The following is a 12,763-nucleotide window of genomic DNA, read 5'->3' as shown; positions in this document are numbered from 1 at the left end:
TCTTAGTTCCAAAGATAACTTGACAAGTCCAAGTTTGAAAAAGCCAGACAGCTGTTAAATAAAAAAGGTGATGAAGATATGCTGATAATAGGGTAAGAATTTATTCACGCGTTTCAAATGTGGACAAACTTGTGTTGCAGTTTTATTTGCATAGGCGCTTTCATACTCATGTAGAAGTAACTCACTGATATGACTAATTATGCAGATATCACCCTAAGGTGACAAAAAAAAAAGTCTTCAGACATAGTTATTTACAACCTGACAAAACAAACCAAAAAAAAAAACCCTGTTGTGTTAATAGCGTTTAAATTCGTCACCATGTTTGACAATCAGTTCTTTGGAAATGCACATCCTTTTTCGCTGATTGGTGAACTGGCCGTGGAAAAACGCAGGTTCTCAGAGGATACCCAGCATTCTGCCCACCCACCAACGGCACGGCAGGATGACCCGGCACGCGACCCGGCAGCCGTGGAAGTTGTACGGCCACGGCCAGTACCCGCCCAAAGGCTCACAGATCCGCTGGCAGTGGGTGTGACTGCGGTGGCACTGTGTGCAGCAGATCCCACGGTGGTCCAGCATGGGGTCAAAGATCATTTCGCTTACCTCACCTCCTTCCTGCTGGCCACCACGCTGCTGCTGCTGCTGCTGCTGCTGCGAAAGCCAAAAGGATGGACCCAGCTTGATGAAATGAAATGTTATCTAAAGGCCCCGTCAATAAACCAGCACAGATCGTCTCATGGGCTTCTGTGTTTCAATCCATTTCAATTCTACAAATTTTCGCATTAAAAGTTCCATTTCACATTCAGGTATCATATGACCTTATAATCTTATGAATCTGAAGTGTGTCGTCCAGTCAGTAAAGAGAAAAGTATTTTAAATTAAGAGCTTTCGTGTGATTTGTTGTTGTTGTTGTTGTTGTTGTTTTAAAACAACTCATTTGTCATTGAACAAGGAGGAGAGGAAAGGGCATGGCTCTCACGTGATAGGGGTTGTCAGGGTTGAAGGCAGACGCCGAGCCTCGTTCTCTGCCTTCCTCTTCCTCAGCGGTTCTCTCAGAGTTGACGTTCAACACGGGCCTGGACAGGTAACCCTCCTCCAGAGCCCTTACATCATATTGCCTTCGTCTTCTTTCAACATCCCGCTTTTTCCTCACAACTTCTGAAACATCGGACAACAGTGGTTATGCCACAAATCTACCATAAAATCATTTCAACCATTTTGTTCTATAACAGTTAATGTCACTCACAAATAAAGCCATGAATCCTGCTTTCCTGCTCTAAGGACTACAATTACGCTAACGTTTCCATACACCACTTCAGTTTTGAGTAGTTTTTGGTTGTAATGCTCTGACTGTGCTTTCAGAACAAGGCGGCAGTTATCTGTCACTCAACAGACAAGTGTGAACAGTTCTGCTACATAAAGTAACCACATGACTTGAATATTTGTGTTAATTTTGCCTTTACACCCAGAGCAGAGAGACAAAATAAAGTGTGAAGATGAAGTTGATGGACTCATTAATAGCCTTGTCTCATTATGATGCGATGTCCTTTTTGTGAAGAGAACATAATCTTCACAAACACACTGTGTACAGTGCACTGGCAACCTTAAGGGCTTTCCACAGTCAAATCTGCTAGTCCAGAGTGGCTCTTAGCCTAGCGCTATCTTTAGCCCAAAGCTAAATAATTGCTCGTTTTACACTGAGCTATAACCGAAATATGGAAATGTTTTAAGCTCAACCCCCAAAAAGTGGGCGATAAGCTTACTCCAGAGCAGAGCTATGGCTGCCCCTTTGGGGGCCGTTTAGCTTCTAAGTCAAAGAATATACAGTGTGAAAAACTTTGTCCCAACACCTCTGCAATAATTTCCCTGTAGCTAATATCCTGTCAGAGATAATAAGCAAAGGTGACTCATGGAATTTTGGAAGGAATTATATTCACAGTAATGTAGGTTACTGATTGAAATTTAGAGTCCATGATGACACAGCATAACAGCAGACTGAATATGTGTCAGGTTGCATTTTTGCAAGGCCACGCGTATGAAAATATGTATTTTGAGGATGTTGTGAGCAATACAATGTGTGAAATTGATATTAGTAGAGACAGACTGCCAGGGACAACAAAGCCGGCGAGACAGGCAGGCAGACAAACAGACAGACAGACAGACAGGCAGGCAGGCAGGCAGGCAGACAGACAGACAGACAGACAGACAGACAGACAGACAGACAGACAGATAGATAGATAGATAGATAGATGCTTGGAGGCTATTTAATATGATGGCAGTCTACTCTGGCAGGAAGCTTATGACATACTTGGAATGTTTGACAGTGAAAAGGGCAAAACTATGCAACTTTTTCATTGTTTGTTTTTAACATATATTTGGCAATTTATTATGTATACATAATCACCTTTGTTGGCCACGTGTCAGGTCTGTTGGCAAAAAAAAAAACAAAAAAAAACTGTGGCGTGTTGTGGGAGAATATGACCTGGAATCTCGGCTTTCATGATAACTTCAGAGGTTTTGAAACTTTCCTTACCTAATGCCAGTGTGAGCAGATGGTTTTATTTGCGGTTGGTTTATTAGTTTGTGTGAACTGTAAAATGTCAGTGTTTGCTTGAACAGAGAGTGAAAGATACCCTCTGGGTTGACCGGGTGCAGCCAAAAAATGGGCAAATCTCCACAGAGCTCCAGCACCGCAGGTCCCAGAGAGCTGGTGTCTTTCAACGGCTCCTCGGAGGACACCCAAATGAGAGAGTCTTCATCCAATTTAACAGGGCTGACCTCTTCCTCCTGCAAGGACGAAGTTCATTGCCAGAACATTTCTGCATGAAAATATGGTTCATTCCCGAGTTACCGTTCCATTATGGTTTACATATCCAACCCTGAAGTAATTAATGAATTTGCATATGTCAGAGTCAGCTGTCCAATCAGAGAGAGAGAGAGAGAGAGAGAGTGTCCAGTGTAGGATATCTTAGTATTTTTCAAACTTGTACACCAATTATTTCTCTGTCTAGATGTTAGTACATGCATTGTGTTTGTGTGTACATACAACAAGAGTAATGAGGTCTTAAAAGTCATACCAGATCAAACATCATGGATTCCTTGTGAAGTGTCCCCACATCTGGTAGGGTGGCCTTAACTTGTGCTTTGATGTAACACTTGTCTCCGCCAGTAAACCGGATGCCAGTGACTCCCTTCATGAGAAAACACAATGACATGAGGGATTGTGAGACATTCGTTTTCCTTAACGAGGCACTTTTAATGTCAGACTCATCAAACAGCCGAGCGAGGAACAAATACCCACAGCATGAAAGTCAACAACTTCCACAGCTTCCCTGTCTCCGCTGCCCGTCCGGAAACGTTCCAGATTGTTCCGACTGTCGATCTCCATGGAGCCCTCTTCAGTCTTTCCGTTAACGTTCACACTGTACTGAACATTGTATACCTGCCGATACCACCGTGAATACAGTTCTGAATTATTAAAATACTTTTAAAAACATGCAAGTACAGCACTTAAGTACATTTTACTGTTTTATATAATATACATATATATAGAGAGAGAGACAGACAGAGGGAAAGAGATAGATAGATAGACAGACAGACAGACAGACAGACAGACAGACAGACAGATAGATAGATAGATAGATAGATAGATAGATAGATAGATAGATAGATAGATAGATAGATAGTACTGTTAGGATTGGAGGTAAACTTGGTACTTTTCGTTGGTGCATTTGGGTGGTGTGTTTCAGAGGCTGCTGCCTCTTGAAATAATCATAAAGAAGTCATTAGTCAAATTGAGAAACAGAAGCTCTGTGCATAAGTGTGCTCTTAATTAAATTCATCTCCACCACAGAGGAATATGTCCAGCGGACCAAACACACCTCTGCTGTTTCAGCTGGCAAAATGCTGTTCAGTGTTGCAAGAGAGAGAGAGACGTCTTCCACAGATAGCAAAAGCAGAACCTTCAGAATTTTGAAAACTACGGCGAGAAATTCTGTTATCGTAGCATTTGTACTAAAATGTATTCTAAATGATCATTTTTGGTGTATTTAAGTGTTACATTTTGAAAAGCACCACTGTAGCCTTGTACACATAAGTGCAGTTGACTGGGTACTGCTTTAAGATACAAAGAAGTTCTTTACCTTTATTATTTCAAAAGCACTTTTATTGCTTTTTACGATTTTTGAGGAACACTTTGACTGAGGTTACTTCCTATTCACAGTTATTCAGATGTCAGACTGAAGTACAAAACAGCAATTATGTACATTTTCTGTGTTTTCAAGAAACACCTCAGTAGTGTACTTTTCTCTTTGGAATCATACCTTTAAACCCTTTACGTATTCCATTTATGGTATTCAGTGACAAAAGGAACAAGCTAAAAAATCACTCAGAGAATTTCATAGGGAAATAGAGAGATTAAAGTTCTATTCAGCGGTGATTTTTACAGCCCTTTGTTCTCAGTGACTGAAAAATCTGAGGAAACTGCCATAGTATCCTATCCGTGTAAAACGTATTTTTCCCCCCCCCACAGTGTCTGGCTGATGTAATTCAGGTCTCTCTGGTGTAGACCGCTCGCTGTCTGAGTAAGGTCTTTTATGCCTGAATATTACCGTTCGGTGTCAAAACCACCGCTACCAGAAATGCAAACAGGATCTTGGCTCTCTTACCGCCGGGACTCGACTGCAGCCTTACATGACACGCAGTCGTCAAATAGTTTCCCTGTCCCCCCTCCCTCTTCTGCCTACGGTACTGGAGTCCGACGTTCACGCTCACGGGCCGGCTGGGACTCTGATTCTGTAACTTATCAAGTCTCAGGGTAAACACTGCCCTTGAAAGGGCCCAAGGTCATGGATTTAAAAGTCGGTCTTGTTTAAACACGCATGCCTTTTTATCTAATGAGGCTGCTAGTTACCCTGTGATCAAGTATTCAGATTCATTTTAGAGAAACACTGGTCGGGGGGAAAAGTACAAAATTAATGCGGCGCTTAAAGCTTATGAATCAAAGGTCTGTTTGCAATATTATAAATTGAAAAGTCCCAGCTGCTGACAGTCAGTCAGGGCTGTTACCTTTAAATATGAATCCATTTTAGAGACTAAAACTTGTCCAATTCATTTTTTTTCATGATGACAAACTTTTTTTTTTTTTTTTTTTTTTTTTTTAACAAACACCACAGGGAAAGCTACAAAACAAAAATGAACACTTGAGTCAGTAATTACAAACTGATAATATCTCTCCATTGTCTGTTTGCTTGACATAACTTGTTTTCTCCAGTGTCAAATTCATTTCCAGTGTCATTTTGAGTAATACAAGTATGAGGATGAACATAATCATATATAATCAGTGTAAAAGATTACCTGTTTGTCTTCAGCTTTCCAGAGGTAAAAAGCTCCAATAGTCCCTAACAGCATCAGCACGGCTCCCACAGCCAGAACCACAGTTCCAGTTCTTATGAGGCAGCTACTTCTGGTAGGTTTCGCAGCTACATTCGGGTATGCCTTAAAACACACAAACGCAATTAAAACTGCAATGCCACGACAAAGACTGAGTCGACTGTTTGTATGTTGTATGATTTTTTTTTTCTTTCCACGTGAAAAATCAACTTCTGCGTTTGAGATAATTACAAACAGTTTATTTCCCAATCAATAACAACGACACACGACCGTTAAAACTCGAACTTACGGGTAGCCAGCTGCGCCCGACGTCTCCGGGCCCAGCCGACGCTACGGGCGCTTTCTCAGCCGTCTCTCCCATGGCTGCTTATTGACTGTGCTTCCCTCAGTGAGCTCAAATTCAGCAAGTCCCTCAGAAAAAACATTTGGATCTGCAGGTGATGGAGCATACCATAACGTTTATACGAGGAGAGCAGAGCAGCCAGAGCAAGCCCGATGCCTGCCAACACTTTCCGTTAACCGCTGGGCAGAGGAAAAACAGAAGAGTTCTCTCCCCTGGAGTTCAGGGTTTTTTTTTTGGGTGGGTGGGGGGGGGGGGGGGGGGGGGTGGTTTGGTTGTTTTTAAAAAAAAAAAAAAAACCCAAAAAAACAGGCCAGTTTGGAAGGAACAAACAGTTACAAATGTACTCGATGCTGGATCACAACCTTCCATAGCTTTTCCTCCTGTGAAAACACTGCAGTTAAGTGGTACAGTCAGTAAATCTGTGTGTATACACTAGTATTTGCCTTACGGGGGAATTCCTGAATGCATAATAGTCTACGCACACAGTCTACAGATACGAATAAGAGTCTACAGATGCCTTGAGCTTGCATATGTCAATAGTCGACAGACACAAATGTTAGTTTGCTTATTTTGATATATGACTTTGCTCGGAGCACCTTTTCTGTCCCTTTGCATTTGATGAAGACATCTAAATGACTTATTACAACATTTAGTAGATTTTCTGTTGACAAAGATCAAATCAAATATTGGTTTTAGACCATGATGTCTAAAAGCTTTGAATATTATGATTGACCTCATTCAGTTAACTCAACTCAGGCGTTGACATTCATACTGAGTGAAGCAGTACTAAAAAGGAATAGACAGGATGTCAAAGCCAAGTGAGGACCTGTACTACAATCACATTTCCATTTCCAAACCTTTTGTTTTCTTTCTGATTTATCACTCATATAGAGTTTAGGCTTTGGACTGTAATTTTACGGTGTAAAGAGCAAAACACAGCACAAACAGTAACACAATACTTTCTGACATCATACCCACAGGGGAAATAAAAAAAAGCTATAGACAAACATGGTGATGCATTTGTTTCGCAGAACATGAACCTTTCTGACAATATGTGTTTTAGAAAGGTACAATGTTTTGAAAATGTGTAAGTTCGTATGGAACAAACACTTCATTCCTTGCAGGGACAATCGCTACACATTGTCATTGTAATTCAGCGGCACAAGTGTGTGTCTTACTTTGACAGAATGACGACTTGTGATCATGTGATGTGATCTTGTGTTGGCCCTAGTCATGAGTCACAAAGTTCTGAAGATGTCTGCTGAGCTATTTAACTATAGTTTAAAATAAATGGTTTCTTTCTGTATACATATAGAGAGGTGAGGAACTATACTGAATGTGAACATCTAGATTCCAAACACTATACATATTAAAAAGGTTTATTAGTGTTACACTTACAAAATTGTATACAAACACAATCACATAAAAGACATTGTCATTAATTTTACTCCTTTTTTTTAACACTGATTCCTCTTCATGCTTCTTTCAGTTGTAGCTTAAACATGCCACATCAAAACACTAGAACAAAAAGTCAGACGTACCATTAAAAATATAATCTGCATATATATTATATACAAATTTTCATATATTTCCCGTGGTAAGATATCAAACAGTCATAGATGAGACTAAGTACAGTCAAACACCGACACTTACAGAAAAGGTAACTGCACGTAAAACGATTACTCGTGGAGACAGCGCTCCGGACTAGTCTGTAAGATGGGTTTAGTGGAATGGGTCTCCTCTGGGACCGGCACCTCCTCATTGTGTCTCCTCCTTTGTTGAGGAGGTGAACAAACAAGGATGTAGTCAAATTTTTTTTGCTGATTTTCGTTTGCGTTTTGAGGTCCCGCTGTGTGAGTCTCATAGTAACCGTCTCTTTGAACGGCGTCTTGCGGCAAAGGCGGTATCTTGGCGAACGTCGAGAGGTGTCGGTGAGAGAGGTGGCCGTGGCGTCTCGCCGCTGACGGACTCCAACATCGGTCTGAGTGGCCCAGGATTTTACACTCGCTTGTGCATGCCCAGAGCCCTGTGAAAACATGTTACAAATGATTTATTCAGATGATTTATTTCATATGGTTACCATGGTAAGATTATTAAGGTTTATATAATAGTATGATATGAATGTGGACCTAAAAAAGGTAAGGTAAACACAAACATTTAACGAAACGTTCAAACGTTTTAACTCAAAGAAGCAAGCAACACACGCTGTATCCATTAAACTTCCAGATCATTTCTCTCATTCAGTTCCTAACCCAATGGAAGCGCTGAGGAAGTTCAGGAACTGTCCTCAGAGGTCACTGACACGGACATAGTTCTCTTCCTCTGTCACTCCATTTTTTTCCCTAATATCAGGCTCTGAATTCACATAAGGGACCTGGTCACCCTGGTTTTGTTATCGTCGAAGTTCATGATTCTGCCTGACTTTACAAAAGATTAAACCATTCGACTATTCAGCACATACAATATGGGACAGATTCTTATTTTCACATTCTCACGACAGTCAGATTGATGTGGCAATACTTTTACATCACAAGAGAACAGTGTGTATTCTGATCTGTTCTTATCAGGATCCTGGACTGTGTTTCAAGAACGTGAGATACATGTTTTCTCTAAAACAAATGATTATTTGAGGGGAAAAAAGCAACTCCATATTATAACTGCAAATCAATCTTTTGTTGTTCTTACAGACTGCAAAAGACACAGAAAATCATGCCATAAACATTCAAGTAATATATGATAATGGTATGAGTACATTTGGAGGGCGCGAGCTGGGTTTATTAATCTAATATCAGGTTGGTAATTACCTGTGTTTGCTGAGCTGTCTTTCTTGGTAACATCTTCACTCATGTCTGAATCGCTGTCGTTAAAGTCACTGTCCCCTTTGCCACTGTCCTTGCCACTGATCTGTGGATCCCTGACTGAGATGGTCGTCATAGAGTTGCCTTTCCACACTGTGATGGGTCTAGAACTTTCTCTGCCATAGCCAGGTAGTGTGGAGTACCCCTGGAAACAAGCAAGATGAAATACTTGCTTATTTACACACCTGCACACATGCACACCAGCTGTATGCATTAACATGTTTGCAAGTGTGCATACACACAGGTGTGCACACACACATGCATACATGCACACACACGTGCGCGCACGTGCACACACAGACACACACATACATGCACCCACATGCACAAACACAAACATACAAATATGCACTCACATTTGCATACAAATGCACATATTCACACATACCCACCATCCTACCCCCCACACATACAAATGCTCAGATATATACTCACATTTGCAAACAAATGCACATAATCATGCACAACACACTCACACTCACACACACACACACACATGCACTCTCACATACAGAAATATCCACTCTCTCACTCACACAGGTCATGCACGTACCACAATGACGTCATTAAAATAACGGACAAAGCTCACCTCCAGTTTATTCATATTCTTACATTTGGAATGAAACCTTTTCGTGGCGACGCCGTCTTTATCAGCGTTTGCTTTCAAGTCGTTTCCAGTTCTTTCTGGCGAGCAGAATGTTGCTTTGTTAGGAAAATGATGAGCATCAAACATACTCTCTGGCTGGTTTGAAATGACTGATACAACATTGTTCTCTTTTTCCACGTAAGGTGCATCCCCCGTGGCATGAAATTTGTTTCTTTTTTTCGTCTTCTGTCCACTGCAAGAGATGTAAATTAAAACGATAGCCAGCAGAAGGACTGTACAGCTTCCTGCGAGGCCCAAGATCATTATTAAGGACATGGCCCATTGCCGAGGCTGGCCTTGTTCGTTATTGACATACAAGTTGTCATTAGACGGAGCGGATTCGGTGAGGCGGAGCAGTATCGTGGCTGTTGAAGTCAGAGATGGTCGCCCGTTGTCATTTACTGTCACTAACAGTTTCAAAATTTCATTCGTGTCGTAGTTGAACTTTTGGCTGACGTAAATCTCCCCGGTATCTTTGTTGATTGCAAACCCCAAATTACCTCCATCAACAATTTTATATGAAAGCTCAGCATTTAATCCCTCGTCAGCGTCTCTCGCTTGTATCTGGGTAACAATATAACCCTGAAGTGCGTCTTTCGACAAAGGGATTTCGACAGATCCGTTGGTTAGGAAAGGTTTGATTATAGATGGGGCATTGTCATTCTGATCAACTATATTTATGTTGAGGATAGCACTGCTATGAAGCTGTGGCCACCCTCTGTCGCTCGCGCGAACGCGTAGCTCTAGTTTTTTCGTAACTTCGTAGTTAAAACTTTGCAAAGCAAACACGTGCCCGGCTTGATTCATAATCGCAAATTTCGATACACGAGACCCCGCCGCTGCATCGCTGTCAAACAGCTCATAAGTTATTTCACCATTAAGTCCGGAATCTACGTCGCTTGCTAAAACTGTGGTGATATATGTGCCTGGAACATTATTTTCCTCAATGAATACTTCGTATAGCGGCGCGCTAAAGACCGGAGCGTTGTCGTTGACATCGGTTAATCTTACGGTGTAGTGAGCAATTGTTCTTAAAGGAGGGGAACCAAAGTCCTCCGCTACAACTGTTAAGTTGTATTCGGGGATCTTCTCTCTGTCAAGACTTGCCGTGGTGACTATTGTGTAGCTGTCCTCATACGCTCTGTGAATTTTAAAATGGTCATGGCCACCATACAAAGTGCAGCTAACTTGCCCGTTCGCTCCATTGTCGCTGTCCGAGGTGCTGATCAAGGCGACCAGGCTCTCTGGACCTGTAGCCTCGCTGACGTACGCTATGCCGTCTGTGGTAGAAGTGATAGGAGTGATACTAATTTCAGGAGCGTTGTCATTTACATCAGTTACGTGTATAATTATTTTACAGACGGAGGGGACAGGGTTTGGTCCTAAATCAGAGGCTTGAACGTCTAGCTCATACATTTTCTTTTCCTCGAAATCTACCGGGCTCTCAAGAGTCAGACGTCCGGATTTTTGATCTACTTTAAAGAGCTGTCTGATTTCAGTGGTAACCTGTTTGCCGAATTCATAGACAACCTCTCCATTTAGACCCTCGTCTGGGTCAACTGCATGTAAGTCTAGCAAAAGGAACCCAGCCGGCGCGTCTTCGGGTAAATCAACCGAGAAATTATTTTGGTCGAAAACAGGACTGTTATCGTTAAAGTCCCTCACTTTGATAGTGACATTCGTGGAACCACTTCTAGACGGATGGCCTCCGTCGATAGCAACAAGGTTTAGAACATAAGATGACTGAATCTCTCTGTCCAGCTCTTTCATTAGTACAAGCTCCGCATATTTAACCCCATCCACTCTTGTTATAACGTCAATGCTGAAGTAACTGTTTTCCGAAATTTGATAGCTTTGAACAGAGTTGGTGCCCACGTCTGCGTCCTGGGCAGCATCCAAAGCAATACGAAACCCCAAAACTGCATTCTCGGAGATTTCAATCGCACATTCCGGGTTGGGAAACTCTGGCGAGTTGTCATTGATATCCATGACTTCCACTTCAACGTGAAATAATTTAAACCGATCGCCAGAGACAAAAGCCACGTCGAAAGTGATTAAACAATCCAGATTATGCTTACAGATTTTCTCTCTGTCAATGCGCTCCTCGACAGAGAGCCTCCCGTCGCTTTCTCTTAATCTGATGAAAGGAGCGGTGAACTGGCTCATCATCTTAAACCTGACCCCTTGAGAAGATCTCCAGGCTCTGTCCAAAGTCCATGTTATATCATGAGCAAGAGTTCCGATCACTGAATTCGGAGTGACCTCTTCGTATATTTTATACCTTAGTGTCCTTTCTTCGGACAAAACCGAGGTTATTCCCAAGGTGCAAAACAGAATTAATCCGCACATACACCGATTCCATGTGATTAAAACGCGTTCCCCCATTTTCAAAAGGACACACATATATATTTCTGCTATTTATCGAAAATGACTTGGACTCGCTTAGAACGACTGTGTCTCATCGCACTGTGAATGGCAGTAGTCTGCTCATCAGGTAGCCGACTCCGAACTGTAGCGCGAGTCACTTGTCTTTGCGCGTGTAATGCTAGCCCCTCCCGAACCACCCTAAAATCTTCAGTCGGGGTGGGGGGCGTTGGGGCGCATTGTGTGGAATCCTTCATGCAAATGAAATCAAGTCAGATCAATGTATGCATAACAGACTTGAAAACTGACCTATAAAATACATTATTGGCATATTCATTGTGGCTATTTGATCCAGCAAATTTCAGGTGTGGGATATATGCATACACTATCAAATATATACATATATAAATCAAAGATACCATCTTTGCACTAAAATGTGGTGTTTTGTTTCCTGTCAAAGGTTTGGTTAGGTTCAAGGTGAAAAGTTATAGGTCAATCAATCATAAATTCACTGTGGTCTAAAGACATGAATTTAGTCATTTAGTGGCATGAATCCAGCGATGGTCATATCCAAGCCATGCTCACACCTTCAGTCATTTTACCATGTGACAGCTGGTGCTGATAATGAGCCAAGCATCATGAGAGAAAAAAAAAGGCGTGTACTGATTAGACATTGCAATCTAGCTGCTACGGTATGATAACTTCACCGTCAAAAACCGATTTGTGATGATTCTGAGTTTCTTATTCAAGTCATCTTTTCACTCAGGCATGTCATACCTGTTTTGTTCAGTCAAAAAATATCAGAGGGACAGTAGAAGACAAGACTGTGTTAAACCATTCAGAATATCCCTCTAACAGCTAACAGAGAACAATGCACCTGCACGTCTCAATAATATGTGTTTACATTGTTTACATTGTTGTTTACACTGTTTTGCCTCATTCTGACAGATATGTGGTTCTATACTATATTTTCTGTTAGGGTTGTACTGTTGTACACTGTGGGACTAGTCAACATTGCATAAATTTATAAATATATATTTTCCTTTTTAAAACCTCAAAGCGGAGAATGCTTTGATGATAACTGGAGAAATTTCAGCTCTGTCTGCCTAGAGGTTGAAAGAAACATTTTACTTGACCGGAAAGATCGGCGAGTGTGTATAG

The 12,763-nt window shown here is 41.6% G+C and overlaps 2 protein-coding genes across 2 annotated transcripts; both read right to left on the bottom strand.

The window, feature by feature from the left end:
• Positions 1–396: 396 nt before the first annotated feature.
• cnmd (chondromodulin) lies at positions 397–5,752 on the bottom strand. The gene is made up of 7 exons (XM_030787206.1): positions 5,681–5,752; positions 5,356–5,496; positions 3,302–3,442; positions 3,078–3,191; positions 2,634–2,787; positions 980–1,158; positions 397–618 (listed from the first exon to the last, which is right to left on the bottom strand). Exons 1-7 carry the CDS (start codon positions 5,750–5,752, stop codon positions 397–399), a joined length of 1,023 nt encoding a protein of 340 aa, XP_030643066.1.
• Positions 5,753–7,413: 1,661 nt separating this feature from the next.
• LOC115822661 (protocadherin 8) lies at positions 7,414–11,623 on the bottom strand. Its single transcript, XM_030786572.1, has 3 exons — positions 9,182–11,623; positions 8,539–8,737; positions 7,414–7,760 (listed from the first exon to the last, which is right to left on the bottom strand). Exons 1-3 carry the CDS (start codon positions 11,621–11,623, stop codon positions 7,414–7,416), a joined length of 2,988 nt encoding a protein of 995 aa, XP_030642432.1.
• Positions 11,624–12,763: the final 1,140 nt, after the last annotated feature.

This window comes from Chanos chanos, chromosome 10 (genome assembly GCF_902362185.1).
Source record: "Chanos chanos chromosome 10, fChaCha1.1, whole genome shotgun sequence".
Classification (NCBI taxonomy): Eukaryota; Metazoa; Chordata; class Actinopteri; order Gonorynchiformes; family Chanidae; genus Chanos; species Chanos chanos.
The sequence above is the reverse complement of the archived record's forward strand: the minus strand, read 5'-3'. Positions and strand labels throughout refer to the sequence as shown.

Coding starts and splice junctions, on each gene's coding strand:
- cnmd (XM_030787206.1), bottom strand. CDS start 5,752: ATGGGAGAGACGGCTGAGAAAGCGCCCGTAGCGTCGGCTGGGCCCGGA. Junction 5,497..5,680: donor TCGGGCGCAGCTGGCTACCC/GTAAGTTCGAGT, acceptor GTGTGTTTTAAG/GCATACCCGAATGTAGCTGC. Junction 1,159..2,633: donor GCACCCGGTCAACCCAGAGG/GTATCTTTCACT, acceptor CCGATGTTTCAG/AAGTTGTGAGGAAAAAGCGG.
- LOC115822661 (XM_030786572.1), bottom strand. CDS start 11,623: ATGGGGGAACGCGTTTTAATCACATGGAATCGGTGTATGTGCGGATTA. Junction 8,738..9,181: donor AGAATATGAATAAACTGGAG/GTGAGCTTTGTC, acceptor GCTTGTTTCCAG/GGGTACTCCACACTACCTGG. Junction 7,761..8,538: donor AGACAGCTCAGCAAACACAG/GTAATTACCAAC, acceptor ATGTTTTCACAG/GGCTCTGGGCATGCACAAGC.